General features: G+C 39.9%; 1 protein-coding gene across 1 annotated transcript; it reads right to left on the reverse strand.

Annotated features, from left to right (window-relative positions):
* Positions 1 to 1598: 1598 nt before the first annotated feature.
* On the reverse strand, positions 1599 to 24271 carry LOC139740927 (bifunctional apoptosis regulator-like). Its single transcript, XM_071651515.1, has 7 exons — positions 23822 to 24271; positions 14055 to 14256; positions 13040 to 13199; positions 8137 to 8291; positions 5671 to 5847; positions 3389 to 3585; positions 1599 to 2243 (listed from the first exon to the last, which is right to left on the reverse strand). The coding sequence occupies exons 1-7, from the start codon at positions 24262 to 24264 to the stop codon at positions 2081 to 2083; spliced, it is 1497 nt and encodes a 498-aa protein (XP_071507616.1). The 5' UTR covers positions 24265 to 24271; the 3' UTR covers positions 1599 to 2080.
* Between the last annotated feature and the right edge of the window lie 856 nt (positions 24272 to 25127).

The raw sequence follows: 25127 nt of genomic DNA on the forward strand, positions 1-25127 counted from the left end.
GCTGTGAATGTTTCCCTATTGCATTTGAATGCTTGTAAAACATAACCATCCTCAGAGTAACATGACTAGAAATTTCAGCAAAATAAAAATTTAGTTAGAAATAATCAAGAAGAGAAATAACCTGTCATCATATGTATGATGCAATTTGGTAAGTTGAGTGTGACAGTCACTTTACAATTGATTGTCAAAAGTGCCCTACGTTGACGTAAATAAGCACCAAATTAATCAGTGTTCAGTCGTAGCCACAATAAAAAAAAAAATATAAAAAAATTGGAAAACATAAACGAGCAGGTTTTGAACCTATGACCTCCTGATCACCGGACAGGTGTCTTAACCCCTTGATTACCATGCTTCCACCAGATAGACAGTGCTGGTTCTTATCCTCAAAGCATGCACCGGGTACTGCATATTTACTCAAATTGATAAATTCTTTCATCGAAATGTCTTTTATTTATTACAAATAAGACATTGTTGAAGGGCAATTTGTCAATCAGTTGCAATGTAAAACAGCATGATGCGAAAATTTCACTAACTTGGATATTCACTTTATTCTAGAAATTCAAAACTGCAAAATCTTTGAATGCATGTTATCAATAAAGCTCTTGATGAAGCTCCAAAATGATGGATATATTTGCCATCATCGCTGCTGGTAGGATTTTGAAATAAACATGTACTGAGCACTCCCGTTACAACGAACATGGTTTAACAAAATTCCGGTTACAACAAAGTAAAAATAAGGGCCACAACGTTATCCACTCTATGCATTTTTATTGTTTATTTGTTCGGTTATAATGAAATTTTGATAAAACGAAAGAAAACTGCCGGTCACCGAGGACTTCATTATAATGGGAGTCCACTAAACAATTGTCTACCACAACTTTCATAGTTTGATAAAGGAGCAAGTATCATCGTTATCGTCGGTGTTAAAGGGATCGTACAGTTTTGGTTGAGACCTAATTTCAGGTTTCTAACATTTTTTGGTGAGATAATGAGAAACCTCTTTTGAAATATGAAAGAGAATGTAATTCTATAAGGAATTCAACGTTTATTTCATGAAAACTGGTTTTGAAATGGCTGAGATATCCAAAAAAGAGCGATTCTAATAAAGTGTAGGACCCACACTTTATTACGATCGCTTTGTTTTACTTTGTTTTTGGATGTTTCAGTCATTCCAAACCCCATTTTCATCAAATAAACTCTGAATTCCTCTTAAAATGCTATGCTCTGTACTATATCATAAGTGTTTTCTTGGTATCTCGCAAAAAGTTAAAAGCCCAATTCTCATCTCCACCAATACTGTAGTATCCCTTTAAAGGATGCTCACTCGTCTCTTTGGGCAAATTTAGACTTACATTACATGGGAGTATTTCATACATGATTAATCTAAGAATACGGACAGTTCACAAACGAACTTGCATGCTGCAAGGTAGAATGCCTCACCCACATAGACTATGACATCCACTATTACAGCCTACTAAAAGTTTACTTGGTTATTTTGGCTATTTTTTTTTTTTGGGGGGGGGGGAACGGATGGGGCAAAAAAACAAAACAACAACAACAGAAGGATGGCACGATCAGCTTTATTCATAATCAGATGAGAATCATGATGATGAATCATGTTCAACGAGGGACTTTGGATGTACAATAAAAGTCTCAAGGAAAATTTATTTCCTCTTTACAATCTACTGCTGAATTTTTACACCCCTTGAAGGATTCTTTTGTTTTGTGTGAGGGAAAACAATATCTCTTAGCGGTAAAGTCCATAAATAGGCAGCTATGAAAATTATCATTAGGACTAGCACTAGCAGCTGACATATACGCACACACACAAAACAAAAAAGAGAGCTTATGATAACAATGAAATGTAGACAATAAAAACTCAGACAGGTAATCAGAATACCTTTATAACTAGTCTGCCCCTCAAGTAATGCCAACAGTGTAAGTTTCTCTCATACCAAACCACTGGTTTCTACTGCTGTGGGGACACAGTGACCAGGGGGCGGGAACACTGTAACTGGGGGGTGGGGCCTGGTGCCTGGGTGGCCGAGCACGGTGACTGGGGGTGGAGCACAGTCCCGTGCTACTGCATAAAGACCTCATAGAAGTTGATGCAGGGCGAGTAGTACATGGAGATGTAGAACATGAGATCGGTGAAGACGGTGGGAATGATCGGCCACAGCAGGCAGCTGAAGAAGATGACCACCAGGGTGTTAGTCTGTCGCTTCAGGGAGAAGAACGTTGTCCTGTCGTACAAAGAGGACGGAGAAATCCTATGAGGGGAGACCTCAAAACACAGGTACCAACTCCATGAATCCTTACAGAAAAGTTCATGGATGAAGTGGTTTTTTTTTGGTTTTTTTTTTTTTTTCTTTTCTTTCTTTCTTTATTTTTTCTACACATCCCTACAAGGAGGAAGAACAACTTCCTGTCAGGCAAAAAGTGGAATGAAGATACCAGGATGGAAACTGCCAACATGAGTTCAAGGGGGTTCATACTAGGAGTCCACGACTCCTTTCAAGCAGAAAGATTGAGAGTTAGTGAATAATGTACATGCCATAATATTTGAGTAGGTGTAACAAAACGCTGCATAACTTCGGTGACACCTTGCATTTATCCCCAAGTTTCTTATAAGTTATCCTTCAGGTTAATGTCAGGTTCAAGTGTGTGCGTGTGTGTCACACACATACACACTGCTATAGCTTCTGACCATTCGAGCATTGAGAATTAAGGGTTTCTGGGATGAACACGTCACTAGGGCTTTCTATAACTCAGTCAGTAGAGCACCGGGCTAGCAATCGGGAGGTCTCGGGTTCGAATCCCGATGGAATCCCATTTTCTTTGCTTATTTTTCCGCCATAATATTTAGCTAGTTTAATTTTTAAAATTATTATCAAAATTGTGACCCATCCAGCCCAAAACCCACAAAAAGTCGCAGATTAGGATTCTATGCAGTAATGGACCAAAATACGTCATTCGGGTTGACCAACTCAAAATTTCAAGTGTGTCTTACCTAAGAGAGTAGTCTCTTCTCTACCTATGTAATAATTTGGGAGCTTAAAACACAGCTAAAATTGAGATATTAGGGTTTTTCTAGACATTTTTTTTTTTTTGTTTCATTGATGCTTCTGCACAGCACGCCCAGTTGACCCTAATTATTATGAATCCTCTTTTCTCCCTTTTCTATGAAACTGCACCTTCTAACTCTCGCCTATTTCAATCACTCTTCGAAAGGGTTAGGATGGTCCCAAAAAAGTTACATACCATTTCAAAGCTTGGAGCTTATTCTTCTGAACTATACAGAAAAGGGGAAACACAATTTGGGTTTACTTTTTGTGGGTTTTGACTGGGCGGTCACAATTTATCTTCGAGTTTTCCTAGCCACACCTACCTGACACCCCTCCTAAAGAATGCGGTGATGGCTTTTGCCTCGACCATGGTGAGAAAGGCACAGTTAGCTAGGGTAAAAGCTACGGGCAGGGCGTTGACGTCGGCGAACTGCCACGAGAACTCGGCGTACAGATAGTAGGGGAGGAAGAGGAATTTGGGTATAAACTCTACCCACTGCTCCCAGGCGATATCCTCACTCTGAAGAAAGAACAAAGGAAAACATATAAAGATGTCAATTTACTACCTCCAAAAAGGAAGGAGGTTATGCTTTCGTCGGCATTGGTTTGGTTGTTGGTTGGTTGGTTTGTCTGTGCAAAATAACTAAAAAGATTGTGAACGGATTTGGATGAAACTTTCCAGAAAGGTTAAGAATGACACAAGGAACAGATGATTAGATTTTGGTAGTGATCCAGGAATTTTTATGGATTTTTGGAAGGATTTTTTATATTTAGGCTGGTAGGGTTAATAAACACGGGAGTTCAATCTTCATGTATTTGAAGTTTGCATACCCGCACTAGGCCGGTGACGCGCAGCGCAGCTGGAATTGATGATGTAACAGCAGGCTTTTATATTGGGAAATCGGGCGACTTTCAGCAAGCATACGCATGGGTGGAAATCACTAATCTCATTCATTTGGACAACAAGATCAGTGGTGGAAATGAGCTGCTTGGCAGAGGTATGCAGTCTCAGAGTGCTTCTCTATTTTTGTTTTTGTTTTTGTTTTTGGTTAAAACCAAACATTCATTCACTGGGAAACTGTTTCAAATCCCAAATATGTTTGATGTTTGCTCTGCAAAAAACCGTTTGCAATCAGCTATTTTCAAAAAAGCTGTATTTTTAATACAGGCAATTATTTTAAATTCAACTCTTGCTTTGAATATTGGAGTTATAAATTCTCGCACTGCAATTTCAAGTCAGATAGAGCTTAAAAGAGAACTCCACATGATTTTCAGACTTTAGCACTTGAATAGCTATAAATTGGTCAGAATCATACTGAGTATAGACTTATAGAATTTATAGTGAGTGGGATAAGGAATAAGAATGTTTTCGAAATTTATAACAAGTCACAATGAGCAAGGATGATGGCTTATCATAGCTGGCTCCTCCATTTTCTCTCTTAGAATTTCCTCTTTGTTTTTCTCAATCTTTTTTTTCCTCTTCATTGTTCTTGTTTTTCTTGTACATGTATACTATTACCGAATGTAATGTTATTATCTTCACCTTGTTCTTTGTCACATGTATTTTAATGAGAATTTGGAAATAAATGAAATGATATGAAATGAATCAGCTTCACCATAAGAATGCATGATTGGCTGCTCATGGAAGCAGAACAAAAGAAGAAAGCATGCATAAATTCTACACAGGTGAACTTGATCAGCAAGTGGTGGTAATGGAATTTCACTGCTACAGGTATATGTATTATGTGAACCTCCTGCGTCATCATCCTCGTTGGGTTTTTTGAGCGTACTGGTTTATCTGCTCAAAAACCACAATCAAATTCCACAAATCTATACAATGCACATGACACTATCAATTTGTGTACTGCATGATGTTAAATTATGAAATTATCCGGGATTCCCCTATTACAAAGTATCCATTTAGGATGTCATTTTCTAATATGCACTGCTCGGGTCCATAATTCTCATCTGAAACATTCATTGGTTGAGCATCATTACCCAGAAGATTCAAAATGGGACACTGTCTACCTACACTATAGCTGCTGGCTATTTACCGTGACGTCTAACGACTGCCATATACACAATAGACATCAAACAAGGTTATGCTGCAAATACATGGATGTCAACCTTTTGAATAGCATTACAGTATACCGAGCACTGAAAAGGCTTTGTGCATGTGTGTGTGGAACTGATAACTGTTACCTCACCTGCATGAGACATGTGTATTCATACAATTTCGGAAAAACTGTATTTTCCATGAACCCTGCAGTATTTTTGGCAGAAAAGCAGTACAAAATTTTGTGAAAAAAAAACTAGTTGACATCTCTGAAAATACAGTTCCTCTTTTTAATGCTAAGACTAGGTAAAAAAAAAAGAAGAAGAAAGATCTTGTATCAGCTGAGGCTTTTAATTGATTTGCTGCAACGTCAGTCTTTATGCGAAAAGGAATCCAAATAAAAAAAAAAAAATAACACAGACCGATAAAACCGCTCTACTTTAAGATATACTTAGTGTTTTCACAGATTTTACCTGAAAAGAGTATGTACACAGAATCACTACCGGTAAGTTTCTCCAAATGAGCCGATATGTCAAGGACAGTACTCACATAATATTGCACTATGATGTCAGTGTCTCCCAGCTTTGAGGATTGCACGGGACACACCATGTGGATGAAGGGAAGGAAGACGTCTTCGTAGTAGAACATGTACATGCCCGTCATGGTGAGGCGGGGGAATTCCCTGACCGTGTACGACAGGAATGTGGCCAGGCCTTGGTGTAATGCCTGGAGGAGAAGAAAATGAGTCGAAAATACAATATACTCTAGTAGATCAGACATCTTAAAGGTATGCCAATGTTTGTAAGGGAATGCTGCTGAGACATGATTCCAGATGAGCGCCTGGCGCATATCAAAGAGGGTTTAGATGGACAATTATTACCTCCGCCAAGGGAGGAGGTTATGTTTTCCCAGTAATACCGTTGGTTTGTGTGTCCGTTCGTTCGTTAGTTAGTTTGTCCGTGTGCAAAATAACTCAAAAAGTAGTTAACGGATTGGGATGAAACTTGCAGGAAAGGTTGAGAATGACACAAGTAACAAACGATTAACTTTTGGTAGTGATCCGAAAATTTTGGGGGAATTTATGAAGGATTTTTGATGTTTTGGCAGGTAGGGTCAATGAACTTGGGAGTTCAGGCTGCGCGTATTTGAGGTTTGCCTGCGCGCACTAAAGTGCGTGCTCTAGTTTCTGCTGGGGCGAATCGCGCCATGCAGCTGAAGGGTTATGACGTAACAAAGGCTTCTATATTTGGAAATCTGGCGACTGTTAGCACCGATGTGGCGTGTACCTATGACATCTCTATGGAAGAACAAGATCAGTGACAGTGTAGTGGTGGAAATAAGCTTTATGCTTGGCGGAGGTCTGCACTCTCAGAGTGCTTTTCTAGTTGATACATGTATGTATGATATCTCGGTGCAACTTTTGCTTGGGTGTATGATATCTTGGTGTAATGCTGGCATGCCTACATATCTCAGTGCGATTCTTGTATCGTGTATGATATCTCAGAGTAATTCTTCTGTGGGTGTACACTGTAGGATACCTCATTATAATTCTTGCACTGGTGTACAACCGTGTATATCCTAGCATGATTTTTGTACATGGGTGTAGAATGCCTTGGTGTATAAGTCCAGAATGGGTGTACCATATCTCAGTGCAATTCTAGTAATACCAGATGACATCTCTGTGTACATCTTGTATGGGTGTATGAGATCTTGGTGTAATGCTTGTATGGGTGTAGAATGTCTTGGTTTAATTCTTGTATGGGTTACACAAAGCAAAATATACCAGTAATCCAACTGTCAAAGTTGCAAACAGTAAAACAATAATACAGGTGACTGTGTCTGTACAAAGTCCTTGGGACCAGCAGTTTTGTTTCATTATAATGACATTTCGTTAAGCCGAACAAATGAAGAATATAAAGATATACATATAATAATTTGGGGATCTGAATCTTAACTTCACTGTAACAAATTTTATAACTTGTTATGACTGTGTTTGTCGTAAACTGTAATGGGAGCGCACTGTAAATGACCATAAATGAAATAAAGACAGTGGAAATGGTAGTGGTGTAACCTTTTCAACTCCTGTATTGATACTGCCCTCTTTTTCTATTTTTTTTTCTTTTTACTGGGTTGCACCTAATATAACATTCATTGCAAAAATTGCCACCTGGAATTCTACGAACTGCTTCAGGCCGAACAAACGGACAATTTCTGCTGAGGCATGTTAAATCTTGCACTGGTCTTCTACAATCGCCCGGTAAATTTCGCATACAATGTAGATATTGGTTTGTTGTACTTAATCTGACTGGTGAACTACTTGTACATCAGACATTTCTCTGAAAACAGTAAAAGCTGAATTTTCTATTTAGAGATGTTTATATCTTACTGCCACCCCAACCCACCCCCCCCCCCAAAAAAAAAAAAAAAAATCATAACAAGCTCTACTTCTCTGGGTTCCATGGCATTTGCTCATGCGACAATTGCTCCCATGAAATATCTGAACCAAATATAAATTCTACCCACAAACATACCCCTAACCCATACCCTAATCATCCAATCAAAATAAACCAAAAACACTATCACAACCCTAAGCCTCATGGTAAGTCCTTGGAGAAAATAAGATCGAGGTAATCGTCACGGGAGGAAATTCTTCTCTGACACCACTTGCCATCCACAGATATCTGAGGCTTGTTTGAATCATTAGAGTTGAAAAGCAGGCAAACTTGTAGAGCCTTTCCCACAAACTGTAAAGCTTGATTGTCGTCTGGGACCTTATGGGGCACGGGAAAACAGTAGATTTTGGTGCATCCGAAAGCAAGAGCAGATGACATGTTCAAATCTTACTGGTTCCTTTTCCCTCTGTTTGTTAAAATGGAGATCAGCAATTGCGATCTCACAAATACATATATGTAAACAGGATGAAAATTGATAATCTGTCCTACCACATCTTCATGCCTCTGCATTCATTAATCTCTTTCTTTCAGATGATGTTTCTTTTTCCTAAACTTTCATCACCTTGTACTCCCAGAGGTCCCGTGGAGGTTTACCCCCTAGCTGCTTCACTTTCTCCAGGGCGATGTGGATGGCTTGCCTGTGTAGTGAGTTGTTGATATTGAATGGCTCCGTCTCCAGCTCCACCTCTGACTGGAGGCCCTCCAGGAGCACACCATCTGGGCAAGACAGGATTCAGATTTGGCAGAACACAACAGGGGAGGAGGGGAGTTAAACAAGAAATGAAATGATTTTCTGTCAAGGTTGTTGTAGAAGAGGCATATAACTACAATATAAAATATATTTGCGTATTCTGTTTTCAGGAGCAAACATATTAGGAACTTTTGCATAACTTCCTTTATGAAGGTGTCAGTTTTCATTATCAGTGAACATTAAATTCTATACTACAAAATAGATGAAGGTATGAAAATATCCTGTAAAGACCCTGTCTTGTATACATTAAATACATTCAAAACTAATTTCAAAGCAGAGAATGGACCATGGTTGGAATCTGCAGAAGTCTCATATTAAATCAAAATGATAACATAAAAAAATGAATAACTTGTCAGCAAATGCCACATTGTTTTACTTTTTTCATTTAATTTGATACTTTTACACATTTATAACTGTATCCCCCCAATTTTTCCATTTCACAAATTTCAAAAAGTTCTTTGGCTTTCTGGAAATTCACTACATGTCAGGAAGTCTGTTGAAATCTTCAAGTCTGTCTGAATTCAGTCAGGAAATGTTCCATCACGCAGAGCAGAGTCCAGCTCAAGATCTTTGCTAAATCATTAATGATGTATGGCATAGTAGCGTTAAAACTGTAGTAAGTGAAATCATCAGGGTACCAGCCCGAAAACTGCATGTTAATTGTCTAATGTGTGTTGCAGTAACAAGTATTCACTGTTGCATCATTACAGCATGTGTGTCCTATTATATATCTATATCACTTGTGGAAGGTGCATCCTATGAAACTAATAATGACCATGCATTCAGAATTGTGGTTCATACTATGTTGATTGTTGTGCACACTGTGCATCAATACTGTACATTCGATCATGTGCTGGACAGAACTCTGTCAAGCTTGTATAGACACAGTGTATGCTGACTGTGGACTGGCCAACAAAGTTTCTCATTTAAATGCACCTTCTACTTATTCCTACTAACGGTAATGCCATAAATTCAGCGGGATCTTATTTTTGCAAAGATCTCTGGTCCAAACATGAGTGCGATGAGTAGGTGTACATTTCTTCCATTATTGCTGTACTCCATGAATGTGAATTTAACCACATGAGAAATGGTTGAGAAGACCCAGATTTGCGAAAAAAAAAAATTAGACTCGCTAAATATATGATATATACAGTATGCTGGTTCTGATTATTTTGCTTTCATTGGATTCTTACTATCGACATTTTATGCCATCTCATAATGTAATTTTGCAGTGGAATTTTGTGGACATTTCACACAAGATCATACACAATGCACATGTGATTTCTCTCATCGGTGGTTACAACTGATGAGATGAACCCATGTTGGCGTAAAGCCTACCCCTTGACAGAGAAGTTCATACAATTTCAGATTTTTTTTTTTTTTCACACTGATGAACAGCATTACTTTAAACAATTAGAGAAAACTGATTGGATAATGATTACATGTTGTACATTTGTTTGGCCATTTCGCAAGTCTGAGCAGTGCTAATGGAATTCTAAAATCACAACAAGAAGACGTGATGTTTCAGTTCTTTTTGAATGACAGCCCAGCCAATGATAATTATTCCCTCAGTACATCAAAAATAACCCCACAAATTGGGTGTTTTTAACAAACAGACAAACATACAAAAGAAAACAAATTGAGAAATAGAAAGAGGCAATGAGAGAAAAAGAGAGAGTTGACAGAACCAAAGGAGAAAGCTGCTACTCTGTCTAAGAGTTCCAAGCATTAATTCAACCTGCTGTGAGAGAGACAAAACTTCACATTCCATAAAAAGCCTGACTGGACTCATACTGCCTTGATAATACAAGGGAAGTTAACAGAACCAAGGATATCTGGTGCACATCTAGTGTTACGCTATACAGGATGTGTGACCTCAAGGGTTACAATCTAAATGACACAGGGGTCACTTTACGGAGCTGTGTACTCGGAAGTGGTGGAGGACAGTGGAGATAAATGTTGGGCTGTGCTCTGAGTGCACTACATTTGTGTAGATGCATTCACGTACAGGAGTTCTAAGTTTTTTGCCTTGCAATGCAAAATATTGTACCACTGTTCACACAATTGCAGCACAGACAAATTACCACTAGAGTATTTGAAAATGAAAAAAAAAAATCACTTGGCTGGAAGTGAAGTGATTTGAATTTTCAGACTGCCTCCACACATTTTAACCCCTTGAGGATGGCTTGATTTTGCTACAACACGCATTTCCCATAGACACTTGCCCGAGTATACTCGGGACTCGTCCTCAACGGGTTAATAATGACCAGTGGGCCTACGTAACCCAAGGCATCCAAGTGTCCTACAGCAGCAAGTTGCATGACAGGATTTAAAAAAAAAAGAATTCAATCATCATGATGAATATCATGAGAGTTAACATTTTTTTTTTCCGCGTATACACACAAAAACTGATTTTCAAAAACTGTTAATTTTGTGTATGTGCCATTCTGGCTAATCAGACATTCTGTTCTGGTCGGGGGGGGGGGGGGGGGGGAAGGGGCATTTCATCAAGCATTTTGTCAGATTTTTTTTCTGACAAACTGTTTTTAGCTACTGAAATCCTTGCATCTGATTGGCTGAGAGCGTCAATGTGTCAAGAAAAACCCAATATCTGATGAACCATTTGACAAAATGCCCCTCTGGACTCCCATCAAGCACGATATACTCATGCCCACAGGAAGTAACCCACTTTGCAAAGTTTGGCTTTTGGGGCTTCACCAAGATGTGCACTTAACAGGCATTTGGTGAAAGTATTGATCCAAAACAGTTTCCCCTCTATTCGAATCCTCTAGACAGTTGGGATTTCAAACAGATTTACTATGTTGAGTATAGAAACAGTTAGATATCAAATTTTACATTATATTCTACCACATTGCTTGTCATTTTGGGGCTTAAGAAACTTCTTCACATCATAACACAAGAGACCCGCGGGTCTAGCGCTCACCTGAGTATCGCAAGTTCACCTTTCACGCAGTCACTAATCTAAATTATTCACAGCTCTACCAAAATTTGACCAGGCATTCTCAAGTAGAAGATGAAACTGTACAATAAGGGCCCAAATTTTTTAAGATTCCTTAATTTGGGGGGGGGGGGGGGGATTGGGGCCCCCTGGGGCCCTCTGGGTGGGGCATGGTGCCCATTTTTATAAATTGAGATCCTGACCCCCTAGGGATGCTACCTGCCAAGTTTGATGAAAATACATCATGAGGTTTTCAGGAAGAAGATGAAAATGTACAATTCAGGTCCCCATTTGGACCTTCCCAACCAACCCCCCCCCCCCCCCTGCCCCCAAGAGGGGCACCCCTTGATCTCCTATGAACAAACTTGAAAATACAGTCATTAATGTACTCACTCATAGTATTATCTTACCTCTATAACTTCTGATTCTAGAGAAGATTTTTAAAGATTCCTTCATTTTGGGGGTTTGGGGCCCCCCTGGGGGCCCCCTGGGTGGGGAATGGTGCCCATTTTAAGAAATTGAAATCCTAACTCCCTAGGGATGCTACCTGCCAAGTTTGGTGAAAATGGTTCATGGGGTTCTCAAGAAGAAGATAAAAATGTACAATTTAGGCCCCATTAGGGCCCCATTAGGACCCCTCCTCACCCCCCTCCCCTGGGTCCCAAGGGGGGCACCCCTGATTCTGCCATGAACAAACTTGAAACTACAGTTATCAATGTACAAACTCATAGTATTAACTTAGCTCTATCACTTTTGGTTCTGGAGAAGAAGATTTTTACAGATTCCTTAAGTTTGGGGCGTTTGGGCCCCCTGGGGGCCCCCTGGGTGGGGCATGGTGCCCATTTTAACAAATTGAGTTCCTAACCCCCTAGGGATGCTACCTGCCAAGTTTGGTGAAAATGGGTAATGGGGTTCTCAAGAAGAAGATGAAAATGTACAATTTAGGCCCCATTAGAACCCCTCCCCACCCCCCTCCCCTGGGTCCCAAGGGGGGCACCCCTAATTTTGCCATGAACAAACTTGAAACTACAGTCATCAATGTACTAACTCATAGTATTAACTTAGCTCTATCACTTCTGGTTCTAGAGAAGAAGATTTTTACAGATTCCTTAATTTTGGGGGGTTTGGGCCCCCCTGGGGGCCCCCTGGGTGGGGCATGGTGCCCATTTTAACAAATTGAGTTCCTAACCCCCTAGGGATGCTACCTGCCAAGTTTGATGAAAATCGGTCTTGGGGTTTTCAAGAAGAAGATGAAAATGTAAAAAGTTTACGCACGACGCACGACGGACGACGGACGACGGACGACGGACGACGGACGACGGACGACGCACGACGCACGACGGACGCCGGACGAAGGGCGATCGCAATAGCTCACTTGAGCCTTTGGCTCAGGTGAGCTAATAACAGTAGTGCCTCCCCTACTAACAAAGTGGTCAAGACCACTACTGACTACACTTTACTGCATGTCCATCACTGATTGCTACACTGTATGTATACCAGGTAGGTCAGTGTTCCTGGAATAGTCCACTTGGAGAGTAAAATTTACCTGCGCACGCACACACGTACACATCCTATACACATTACATCGTACCTACACCTCCACATGTGCATAAATTTACACTTACACATTCCCACAAACATACACTGTACAAGAATGCATTCACACACACAAAACACCTACACCTACATGTTACATATACAAGATCACATAAAAGAATAGGAAAAACATTGTGAATGTAATGCTCAGTTTCTTACTTATTCCATTTTCTTCAAAATGATGGCAGTAGCCCTCCGCTGCCCACGTGCCCAGCTCAGACAGCCACTGCGAGACGTCCGCTGGTTTCCATCTGGCCAGGGGCTTGTACACCAGCATTTCGCTGTCCTGGCGATTCCAGTTGAACAGGATTTGGAAAAACTGGAATGGGAAAGAGAGTGGTTATATCATTGTCACACTGGTGTGCCTGACTGAACTTTACAAAACCTTTTAAGACAAACAAAATAAAATTACAGGGGACAGCTTTCCAACAATCATTAGTCATGAAAAACTGAGTCTTGTTATGATTTCAGAGTTCTGCACATGTGTACACCTGTATATATGGTTTTCAGGTAAAACCTATCTGCTACATTAACCATAAATCTTAAAACTGGGATATTTGTTTCTTCATTTTGTCATACTGTAACATTGCCCATCTGATCTCACTGGGCACAGAACCAGCACCCTTCTACAAATGTACTTGGTAGAGGCAGATGCAAGCCACCACCCACTATGCCTGATCACACAGCCCCTTGTAAAATGACTCATCAATTCTCGGTATCACCAAAACCAAGGTGCCGTGCGCAGAGCAGCATTTCAGATGCATCATGGGATAGCTCAGGGACAAACCTGCCCTGGTTTTGGGTGTATATGCACTCAAGTCACGTTCCATCTTTATCCAGGGGTATTTTTTGTTGAAGATTTCTTTGCTTTCCATCATGTGACCAGCACATTGAAGCCTTGCAGTCGTGAACCATGACTTTAGTGACCGAAAATCAGTAAAATTTTGCAATTTTAAACTCTTTAGTTGAATTATGAGCAAAGAAAAAAGTAGCGATGAAAGAAAAGCAGACGAAACTTGCATTGAATTGCATGGAAACTATTAAAGACAAGCGCAAGACAACCGGAAGCGACAATGGCACCGAGGAATCCCACAGTGCATCTGTGACAGGGCTTTTTTGGCATTTGCAGAAGGTTCCTGCGCAATGGCGAGACCGAGAATTTGTAGAGACTCACAAAGACGAGGCCGAGGGTGGTGAGGACGCCCCAGACGAAGCCCTTCCTCAACCTGTCCTGCCTCCCTCCAGCCCCCTGCTGCTCTTTCTCCTGCTGCTCCCCAAACTCCTCAAACTCCTGCAGGAGCCGGATGTTTTCGTACGAGTCCAGGGAGGCGGAGCGCTTCCTCACAGTGCTGGGGTGGATTTTGTCCAGCGTATTCCTGCAGAGGGAAAGAAAGGCAAGGGGAGAGGAAAAGAAGGGGGGGGGGGATTCAAAAGTGAGAACTGAATGTAATCAGAATACAATGTATACCAACAGCACCACATCTTTGCATTTTAAACTGACAGCTACATTCTGCATTTATATCATGCCTTCTGTGTGGTTCTTTTTCAAGCGTTTAAGATCTAAAAGGCAACAGTGGAATGAGGCACACAAAACGTTACTGTTCACTTTTGTTTGTTTGTTTGTTTGTTTGTTTTTTGGGCAGGTGTATAGTCTACCATTGTTGAAACACTTAATATGTAAAACTTCCTCAAGGACAGAATGCTATTGCAGACATTGAATTTATTCTTACTAATATGGTGCAACGTATGTTAAGCTTTCCATCATAAATCCGTAGCATGCATGAGGGCTCAAAGGGCCTGAGGGCTTATAAAGGTCCACTATAATGTGTATAAAACAAGCATTGCCACAAAAGCAGGTACAGTGTATGGCACACACAATACGATAAAAACACAATGACAGTCATCCTCGTGAGTACATACCATAAAAGATATCTGTACATACATACTCTACATTTAAAAAGTAAACAAATCGTTCTACAGAGAAAGCTTCTGCAGTATGCAATATACTGGCACACACACACACACACACACACACAAACAAACAAACAAACAAACAAATAAAGGCAGATCTTAATGCTTTGTTCTCTCAGGTTTACAAAAGCACACGTGATGTGTCTACTGTTTCTAGTAGAAATAAAAACCTGCAAAATTCATCTTGTCTGACTGCCAAAAATTCTGTTGGAATTATGCTAATACTTTCATTTTTACTATACAGAAAATTGTCAGCCAAATATAATTTCTATAAACAAGGCCAAAGGTAGATATTGGAAGGATGAAGACGAGTAAATGTAAACAGGACCCTTCTTTCCAAACAAAGCACACTTCTCTTCATAAATATTCCATTTCTGTATTTTTGTATTAAAGAAGTCTTGAGTCATTTCAAAGATGTATCAAACATAAACTACATGTATGTACATGACTCAGCTCCATCAACAGTTCAAATTCAGATAATATGGTACCTTCCTCAATGAAAATGGCACAGGTTTCGTCAAAACCATCCCCGTGATTTAATACTTGTACATGTATGGTGGGTATAGGCAGCGCACACTGCTAGACAATTATGTAGACCTTCATGCATAAATGGCTGCTACAATGATGGTACGCTTCAATGGCCTATGAGACAGACTTTTGGTAGGGCCAACTTGTCACTGGCAATAAGCCAGTTCAGGGTTCCCTTTGCTCATGAGTAGAAAAAGGTCATTTAACCAACAGGGCATGCTGATTCTTAAATTCATTGATATAAGCATCTGTGATGTAAGGATTACTCAAGTACAATGTAATCCTTATAAATGGTTTTTGCTTAGTACTTTATCTACAGTACCTGACATTAACAAAAATGGAATTTGGAAATATCAACAGAAAGAGCATGTTTATACAATCCATGCAAACTAATAAAATGAATGTTTTCCCAAGTGTTAATTGATGGAGCATGCTAGTCACCTAGTCTACACAAGTTCATCCTTTGTTTGGACATGATTGATGAATTCCATAACTTGGTGCACTATGTTGGACGAGCTTGTGAAATGCATTACCTCGCTTTGAAAACGACTTAAGTATCTAAAAAAAAGATGTGCACACTGCGCTAACTCCGAACTGGCTTGATATACACGTAGGTTCCCTGTTAAAAATATGTTTAAGCATTGGGGGTTAGAAATTCACATGGTCTGGATTATCTTTGTGCAAGGCTGAAGAGTGTATTGTATTGATGCCCATACTGCAAATGGCAACAGTAGAGCTCTTCTGTTATACAAATCTCCACGATCTGATAAGCTTGATTACGTGTATTGAGTCACTGAAGTTACCTAAGAATTTAGAATTCAAACTAATAATTTTCTCTACTTCCTTCTCTTGCACCTCCTTCCTTCTTGCCTTTGTTCCATTCTTTCTCTCTTCAATCCTTCTCTTCTCTCTCCCCCCCCCCCCCATGTTGGTACATTTTGGCCGCCTGAAACCCACATGAAATAGGGGTCATAAAGATTGTATATACGTCTGAGTGGGCTTATTGTGAAAGCAATCAGGTCTGATTGTCCCCCAGTCTACAATACAACAGCAGAATCTGAGCTTGACCTCCCCAACCAAAAGACTACAATGGCAGCCACAGCAGAATGACCAATTGTATGGAGGGTCGTAACTACAATGGAACTACAATCTAGGTGTATGACAGACTTCCCAATCTTTAAGTTGCAAAGTGGCTTTATACACCTATTTATCAAACAAGGGTATCCAATGTTTCTTTGTCTCTGGTTTGATCTTACACTCAAAATTTGACTCATTTTTGGTCTCACTATTGTACAGGGTGTACTGCCTTTATTTGCAATATGTACAATTCATATGGGATGGAGTGCCAGTAATTCTAGACAAACACCCCCTCCCCCCCCCCCCCCCCCATTATGCCAGCCAAATCTTCTGTACTATGTATTTCAAATATATTTGTTTCTCCTACAGCTACTTCTTAACATATTCTGTATTGTATTCAGCCTGCATGAGATGGTAGGGACATTTTGGCGAAAGGTACCGCAAAACTTGAAAGTAACGAAAATGGAACATTTCTTTAAAATCCTTCAAACATTCTCCAATTTCAATTCTGATTACTCTGAAAAGGATAACATTACAGTTTTAAAATTCCATTCATGACTCATGAATGGAATGTGCGAAGTAAAGAATTTCAGATTAATCTGATAATCCCTTCATCGTAGATGCTATGGAGTTTTACATCCTGATTTTTCCCCATTCATTGCACAGAGCACAACTTGGCCAAATTAAGCACTTGCACTTTACACCCTAAAACTTCTTCTAAGCCTTTTTCCCAAGTAAACAACTTTCCAATGTGTGTACATTTTTTACGTTACTGCAATTGGAGAGGGGAAGTCAATCTATCCTGAGTAATACATCATTTCAAAGCTGAGAGTCTGCTCTTTCAGGATCTATCCTCAACTGAAAATCCCATGTCTGGTGACGTTTTGGTGGCTTTGTGTTGCAGAGTCACATATTATCAGCATTTCTGTTACTACCCACGTGGGCCACAACAACTTCAGCTGCCATTCAAACCATGTAGAGCAGAACGATGTGGATGATGGGCAGGGCCTAAAGCACAATGCACACTCTTTTGTATGTTCACTTCATTCATGTTCACAATTTCTGATGCTGACTTGACTTTCAGGATATTCCACTCAAATGAATGCACACTTGTTTTGCAAGTTTGGTATGGGCTTATACTGTATACGCCATATGTTTCGTGAGTCTAAACTTTTACAAATAGGGAATTCCCAACAATTTCGTGAGTGGTTCAATTCGCGATTGCGGAGTATAGCACTGAAAGGAGAAGTGTACACACCTACACGCGTATGTCATATTCACATCGGGATCAGAGTCGATATTTGTGCGTGTGTTTAATTTCCTGAATAGCACCTGACTCGCGAAATTTGCAAAAATAAGAACCTTGCAAAATATTCGGCGTATACAGTATTTGCTGTTCTACCCCAATGATGGTTCATTCCACAGGTTTGTTTGACCTCTGCCTAGCAACTGCTTAGTGTGTACTGGCAATATGTTTTGGAATGGCAGTATACTGAATAAACTAGAGACCCTGACATGAACAACAGGATAGAAGTCCAAACACATGGATGCATTAATCATCATTCTAAAAATTGAGAATTTCACCATGTTTGCACGTGGAGGTACAAAAAAAAAAGGGGGGGGGGGACTTTCCTTCACCTGAGAGGAGAAATACAATTGTAGCTTCATTAAAATGTTATCACAATTGATGCACAGAATATCATCTGTGACTGACACTCTGCTGAGCCATAAGAAAAAACCTTTGTATGAAAGTTAAAGAATTATCAAGAAAGCACATTGGCACCCAAAATGTACAATACAGGTATTCGTCCCATATTCTAAACTAGAAATGTCGCTATGGCGACTGATGCCTCCGCCATAATGCATGATTCTCCCAATAGTTGTATAGTACAATGTCTTCACAATGTGTGATGACAGTTTCACATAAACTGGCAAAATATTGATATGACAGGTTTGTCAGAAATAACTTGAATGTTCACTTTCCTCAAACTGGGTTTGCTATAATTGTCTAAGAGTACAGGTACAAATATTTGGGGAATTGAGGATCTTTACTTGACTTCTGACCGACCCTGTTATAAGTTTCTGCATTAGGTAATTTTCAAGGTAATAGAAAGAGTGTAATTACAGTACAAAATAGATTTTTTTCATTCAAACCTGACCTTTGACCCTTAACCTTTAGCCTTTGACCTTCTGGCTGGAAATTTCCCAGAGAATCTCCATTAGGTAATGAAGTTTTAAAACCAATAATACAAGCATTGCATATACTAGTGTATGAGGGAAACAGTACAATTTTGAGGAGTTGATCTTGACCTTGACCTTTGACCCCCTGACTATTGACCCATGACCCCTAAATTCCCTAAATAATCCCTGTCAGTCAGTACATGCATATGTACCAAGTTCCATGAAGATACATTGAACCATTTGTGAGAAAAGTGAAATTGCAACATTTTCACCTAACCTTTGACCTTTTGACCTTTGACCTTATGACATGAAACTCTCTCTGGAGAATCTTTACGCAGCAGTGTACATGTCTACACTACGTTTCAATAAAATACCTTTGGGCATTGCATAGATATGGGGGAAATAGCAACATTTTTAGCATTTGACCTTGACCTTTTGACCTTTGACCTCTTGCCAATGTCACTAAAATCTCCTCAACTAATAGCCCCATGTACATCGTCCTTGGACCAAGTTTGGTGAAAGCTGCTTCATCCAGTTTTGAGTTATTACGTAAAAAGTTAAAGAGATCGTATAGTTTTGGTTGAGACCTAATTTCAGGTTTCTAACATTCTTTGGTGAGATACTGAGAAACTTCCTATGAAACATGAAAGAGCATGTAATTCTATGAGGAATTCAACGTTTATTTGATGAAAATTGGTTTTGAAATGGCTGAGATATCCAAAAAAGAGCGATTCTAATGGGCAAGTCCAAGATAACGCGCACGTTACGTATGGGACATTCAGACACTTTAATGACCTGAAAATTAGTGTTAATGGCCTTTGATCATAATGAACTTCATCATGGTGATTGATATCCAGAAAAAGTATAATCATGTAAAACATTGAGAAAAATGACCTTGACAATTATATTCTAGAAGAGAAAATATGTGCCGTTACGTATGGGACCAGAAAAATTTTGTTTTTTTGAACATTTTTTTCAACCTCAAAACTCTCTGAAAGTATATCATTCCACAACTTGTAACTCACTGTGATGAAAGTCACAACACTCAAGATTATCACTGGTAAGTTTCATGTCATTAGGCAAAAAGCTCTAATTACAGGTTCTAATTAAAGACAGACATGACGTGTTACGTATGGGACAGTTACGTATGGGACAGTTTGTCCCCCATTCATTTAGTGTGTGAAGAACCATGTTTATGGGTATTTCGCATAATTATTGAAGTAAAATCAGTTGAAACTACTCAAATACTGATCCAGATTGTCAAGGAAACAATATTCCCCAAATATTCACCATCATTATCATATTCAATCATATTTTTATATTTTTATGACCAACCTGGGTATGCATGCCCTTTGTCCCCCATTTGTTTAGTGTGTGGAGAACCATGTTTATGGGTATTTTGCAAAATAATTTTGCAAAATACCCATAAACAAATTTTTGCATAATTATTGAGGTGGAATCAGTTGAAATTACTCAAATACTGATCCAGATTGACAAGGGAACAATATTCCCCAGATATTTACCATCATACAATGTAATCACATTCAATCATATTCTATATTTTTTATGACCAACCTGAGTATGTATGCCCTATTTTTATCAGGATAATTACTAATGAAAAATTGAATAGTTTAAAAGTGTTTACATCCATTGATGAAGGGCAGTTTGCCATTTAGTTTCAATAAAAAACAACTTGACACAAGAAATATTAAGTTTGATAAATAAGCAATACCTGCTGCGTGGAACCGCAGTGATCAAGTAGATACATGATGTCTGTCTAGCAGTTAGGTCATTGATTTGAGTCACACCTCAGTATATATACCCATGAATTTTGTTGTGGCTACTACTGAAAACTGAACAAGGACAATTTGTGTATCACTTGCAATAAAAAACAATCATTTTACTTTTTATTTTTTTTCTATATATATCACAACCATTTCAAATTGGATCTCCATCACATAAACTTTGAATTCCTCTAGTCTTAGGATTTTATGCTCTTAAGTAATTCATATAATTGGTTTCCAGTCATCTCTTTAAATGTTGAAAACTGAATCCCCATTTCTACAAAAAACTACACCATCCCTTTAATGCTGATTTTTCATTGTGTATTTTGCCATTTTCCCTCCCCCTTTCTGAAAATTGTTCAGTCAAGTTCATGTATTGTTTCAAGTGTCTATAACTCAAAAATTACCTACAATGTTGGGATGCTTTCTTCAGGATGATTGACCATTTGTGTACTGAGAGACCTTCCCAGCTAGCTACATGCATTGACATGCAATATGTATGAGGATGTCCCATACGTAACGCATTTGTCCCATACGTAACATTATTTCAATGCCTAATAAAAATTATTTCTTTTACTTTTTTTTTAATTTTTTCTCTGGTATTTGATTTCTCTAAACACTAAATTAGAACTTTCCAAAAGGGCATTAAAATAACCTTAGCAATTTCAGAAAAAACCTAAAAAAATGACCTCATTTTGTTACGTATGGGACATCTCATGATAGGACACGAGCTAATTTGCATAATCATTTGCATAATCCCTAAATTTTTATACCACGTTAAACTATGTGATGAACTTCTTATGTCCACATATTAATCAAATATTATTTGCTTTCCTTTGAATTAATATGAATTGTTATAAATGTCCCATACGTAACGCTGTGTTTCACATTTATGCAAATGAAGCCCTTGAAATTTGCATAAATTTACATAATATCATTTTTTCCTCCATGGAAATCAAAACTTCAACTCATAAGCTTCAAAATGATACCAAACATGTTAATATTGAGCAAAGATGAAATTTTGCCTTCTGAGGGGACCTTATCTTGGACTTGCCCTAATAAAGTGTGGGACCCACACTTTATTACGATTGCTTTGTTTTACTTTGTTTTTGGATGTTTCAGTCATTCCAAACCTGATTTTCATCAAATAAACTTTGTATTCCTCTTAAAATGGTATGCTGTGGACTATATCATAAGTGTTTTCTTGGTATCTCGCAAAAAGTTAAAAGCCAAATTCTCATCTCCACCAATACTGTACTATCCCTTTAAATTTTGGGATTTAACCCTGCTCTTTGATCTTTCACCTCTGTCCGATTTCACTAAAAAACTAATCATGTAATTGTCCCATTATACATCATCCTCGGACAAAGTTTGGTGAAATTTGCGCAATCCAGTCTTGAGTTATCGCGTAAACGGATACAATTTCATGATTTGACCTTGACCTTTGACCTTTGGCCGATTTCACCCAAAATCTAATCAAGTAATTGCCCCATCATACTTTATACTTGGACCAAGTTTGGTAAAATTCCAGTCAATATTTCTCAAGTTATCGCGTAAACAAATGCGGACGGACGGACGGACGGATGGATGTACGGACGGACAACCCGAAAACATAATGCCTCCAGCACCACTACGTGGCGGAAGCAAATAAACTTTAAATAATTGGTGCTTTTGTTAGTTTAGCTGGTTAGGTTTAGAATATACTACAAGATATCAATGCACAGGAATACAGGCCCTCAAAATACAAACAAACAAGCATAAAGTGTTGTGATGTTGCCAATGTCTGCCAACAATATAGCTTGGTGAGCTGTGTGCAACAAAATATTTAATAAGCAAAAAGAAAAAAGAACAAGAGACCCGCGGGTCTAGCGCTCACCTGAGTATCGCAAGTTCACCTTTCACGCAGTCACTAATCTAAATTATTCACAGCTCTACCAAAATTTGACGAGGCATTCTCAAGTGGAAGATGAAAATGTACAATAAGGGCCCAATTTTTTCAAGATTCCTTAATTTGGGGGAATTGGGGCCCCCTGGGGCCCTCTGGGTGGGGCATGGTGCCCAGTTTGATAAATTGAGATCCTGACCACCTAGGGATGCTACCTGCCAAGTTTGACAAAAATCCATCATGAGGTTTTCAGGAAGAAGATGAAAATGTACAATTCAGGCCCCCATTTGGACCCTTCCAACCACCCCCCCCCCCCCCCCCCTACCCCCAAGAGGGGCACCCCTGGATCTCCTATGAACAAACTTGAAACTACAGTCATTAATGTACTCACTCATAGTATTATCTCAGCTCTATAACTTCTAATTCTAGAGAAGATTTTTAAAGATTCCTTCATTTGGGGGGTTTGGGCCCCCTGGGGGCCCCCTGGGCGGGGCATGGTGCCCATTTTAACAAATTGAGATCCTAACCCCCTAGGGATGCTACCTGCCAAGTTTGGTGAAAATGGGTTATGGGGTTCTCAAGAAGAAGATAAAAATGTACAATTTAGGCCCCATTAGGACCCCTCCTCACCCCCCCCCCCCCCCTGGGTCCCAAGGGGGGCACCCCTGATTCTGCCATGAACAAACTTGAAACTACAGTCATCAATGTGCTAACTCATAGTATTAACCTAGCTCTATCACTTCTGGTTCTAGAGAAGAAGATTTTTGCGGATTCCTTAATTTTGGGGGGTTTGGGCCCCCTGGGGGCCCCCTGGGTGGGTCATGGTGCCCATTTTAACAAATGGAGTTCCTAACCCCCTAGGGATGCTACCTGCCAAGTTTGGTGAAAATGGGTCATGGAGTTCTCAAGAAGAAGATGAAAATGTACAATTTAGGCCCCATTAGAACCCTTCCCCACCCCCCTCCCCTGGGTCCCAAGGGGGGCACCCCTGATTCTGCCATGAACAAACTTGAAACTAGAGTCATCAATGTACTAACTCATAGTATTAACTTAGCTCTATCACTTCTGGTTCTAGAGAAGAAGATTTTTACAGATTCCTTAATTTTGGGGGGTTTGGGCCCCCCTGGGGGCCCCCTGGGTGGGGCATGGTGCCCATTTTAACAAATTGAGTTCCTAACCCCCTAGGGATGCTACCTGCCAAGTTTGATGAAAATCGGTCATGGGGTTTTCAAGAAGAAGATGAAAATGTAAAAAGTTTACGCATGACGCACGACGGACGACGGACGACGGACGACGCACGACGCACGACGCACGACGCACGACGCACGACGGACGCCGGACGAAGGGCGATCGCAATAGCTCACTTGAGCCTTTGGCTAAGGTGAGCTAAAAACAAATGCCAAAATTTCAAGCGCGATGGACAGTTGTACCGACTAAGCTCGACTTTGCTTAAACGCTGATGTAACACTGCGTTTGTGTGCCAACACAGAGACTATTTTCCTTCACAATAGATACCTGATGATAATGTTCACATGCGGAAAGCCAGACCACGGTTGCCGGCATTGCGGACATGTGGTTTTTTGTGAGGTCCTCCACCACTGAGCAAGACACAGCCGGCAGAAACTGTGGCCGCAGTTCAGTGTCGTGGGCTGCACCATGAGCTCGTAGCAGCACGCACAGAGAAAGTTACTATCCAACGAGCTCGTCTCTTCCTCGTATGCACACTCCTCGTCCTCAACGTTCGCGGACGGAACCGAAATTGAGTCCTCCGGTCCAAATCTTCCCGACGGGGGGAGTGTCCTGCCCCGCAACTTGGCGGCTGGGATATCGTCCGTCGCATACAACCGATCCGCGGAGTGCTGGTGACGCAACTTCCCATTCAGTTTCATGGCTGTTAATGGCTGCCGTTTCTTTGAGTGACGGCTGGATGACTTGTCCTGTTGTGAGCTCATTCTCATTGGAGGGTATGTGTCACATGAACGCCAACGTCTCCGCGGCAAGAGATTGCCAACCGCCATTGCTGTAATCTGCTGTCATGGTTGATATCCCGGTCTGTGGAAAGAACAGAAAAAACACTTACATAAGGGCATTAAACTTTTCAACTCTCATGCAGAGATGGCAAGTTCAAAAAAATTTCACGAATAAGATTTTCATGACTTTGTGTCTTGGTGCGCGATTGAGGGAGCAAAGCGACCGAGCAGGGGGAGGGTGTGGGAGGGGGGTGTCCCCCCTCCCACGGTAGGGAGCTTTTTGAATTTTTAGCTCTTAATGGTGCGATCTGGTGCATACAATGTACTTACAGTAAGTGATTATTTTTTACTTATTTTGAAAGACAAAAGGGAAATATATACCTTCAATTGCAATTATCATTTTAATCCTTTGAGTTACATTGTATGGTCCTGATGTGTGAGAAAAACGGTGCCATGCATGATATCGTGAGATGAACCCTACAGGCATGAGTCTCACGCAGAATGCGTGAGACTTGGTAGCTCTGCTCATGGCATAGGGCTGTGTATAAAATGTCTCTTCATTCAAGCTGTGTACATTAGCTCCCAGCATGTCTTTGCACAATCTACTAATCATTCTCATGAAAACTACTACATTGTAAAGTGTGTTGTTTTCCATAGAATCATAAATGTATCTGATATAAAAATTAAAACAGAATTTTAAGAGGCCAAAACAATAGTAACTAAGATGCTAAAATTACAATTCTTTACAATAGTTGCAGCTACATACAGTTGTAGTATCGTGATATTATTTCAGCATTAAATACAAATAAAAACCACAGAAAGAAAAGACGGTCACACTTAATACATATGTC

This window comes from Diadema antillarum, unplaced genomic scaffold, assembly GCF_040938485.1.
Source record: "Diadema antillarum isolate AM-2024a unplaced genomic scaffold, OU_Dant_1.0 seq00000891_RagTag, whole genome shotgun sequence".
Lineage (NCBI taxonomy): Eukaryota > Metazoa > Echinodermata > Echinoidea > Diadematoida > Diadematidae > Diadema > Diadema antillarum.

Bases quoted from the DNA above. Each gene is read 5' to 3' on its own strand.
- LOC139740927 (XM_071651515.1), bottom strand. From the start codon at position 24,264: ATGAGAATGAGCTCACAACAGGACAAGTCATCCAGCCGTCACTCAAAG. The intron at 13,200-14,054 runs GTGAGTCTCTAC...TTCCCATTCCAG, and splicing joins CCACCCTCGGCCTCGTCTTT to TTTTTCCAAATCCTGTTCAA. The intron at 5,848-8,136 runs GTGATGAAAGTT...CTTCTCCTCCAG, and splicing joins GGGACCTCTGGGAGTACAAG to GCATTACACCAAGGCCTGGC.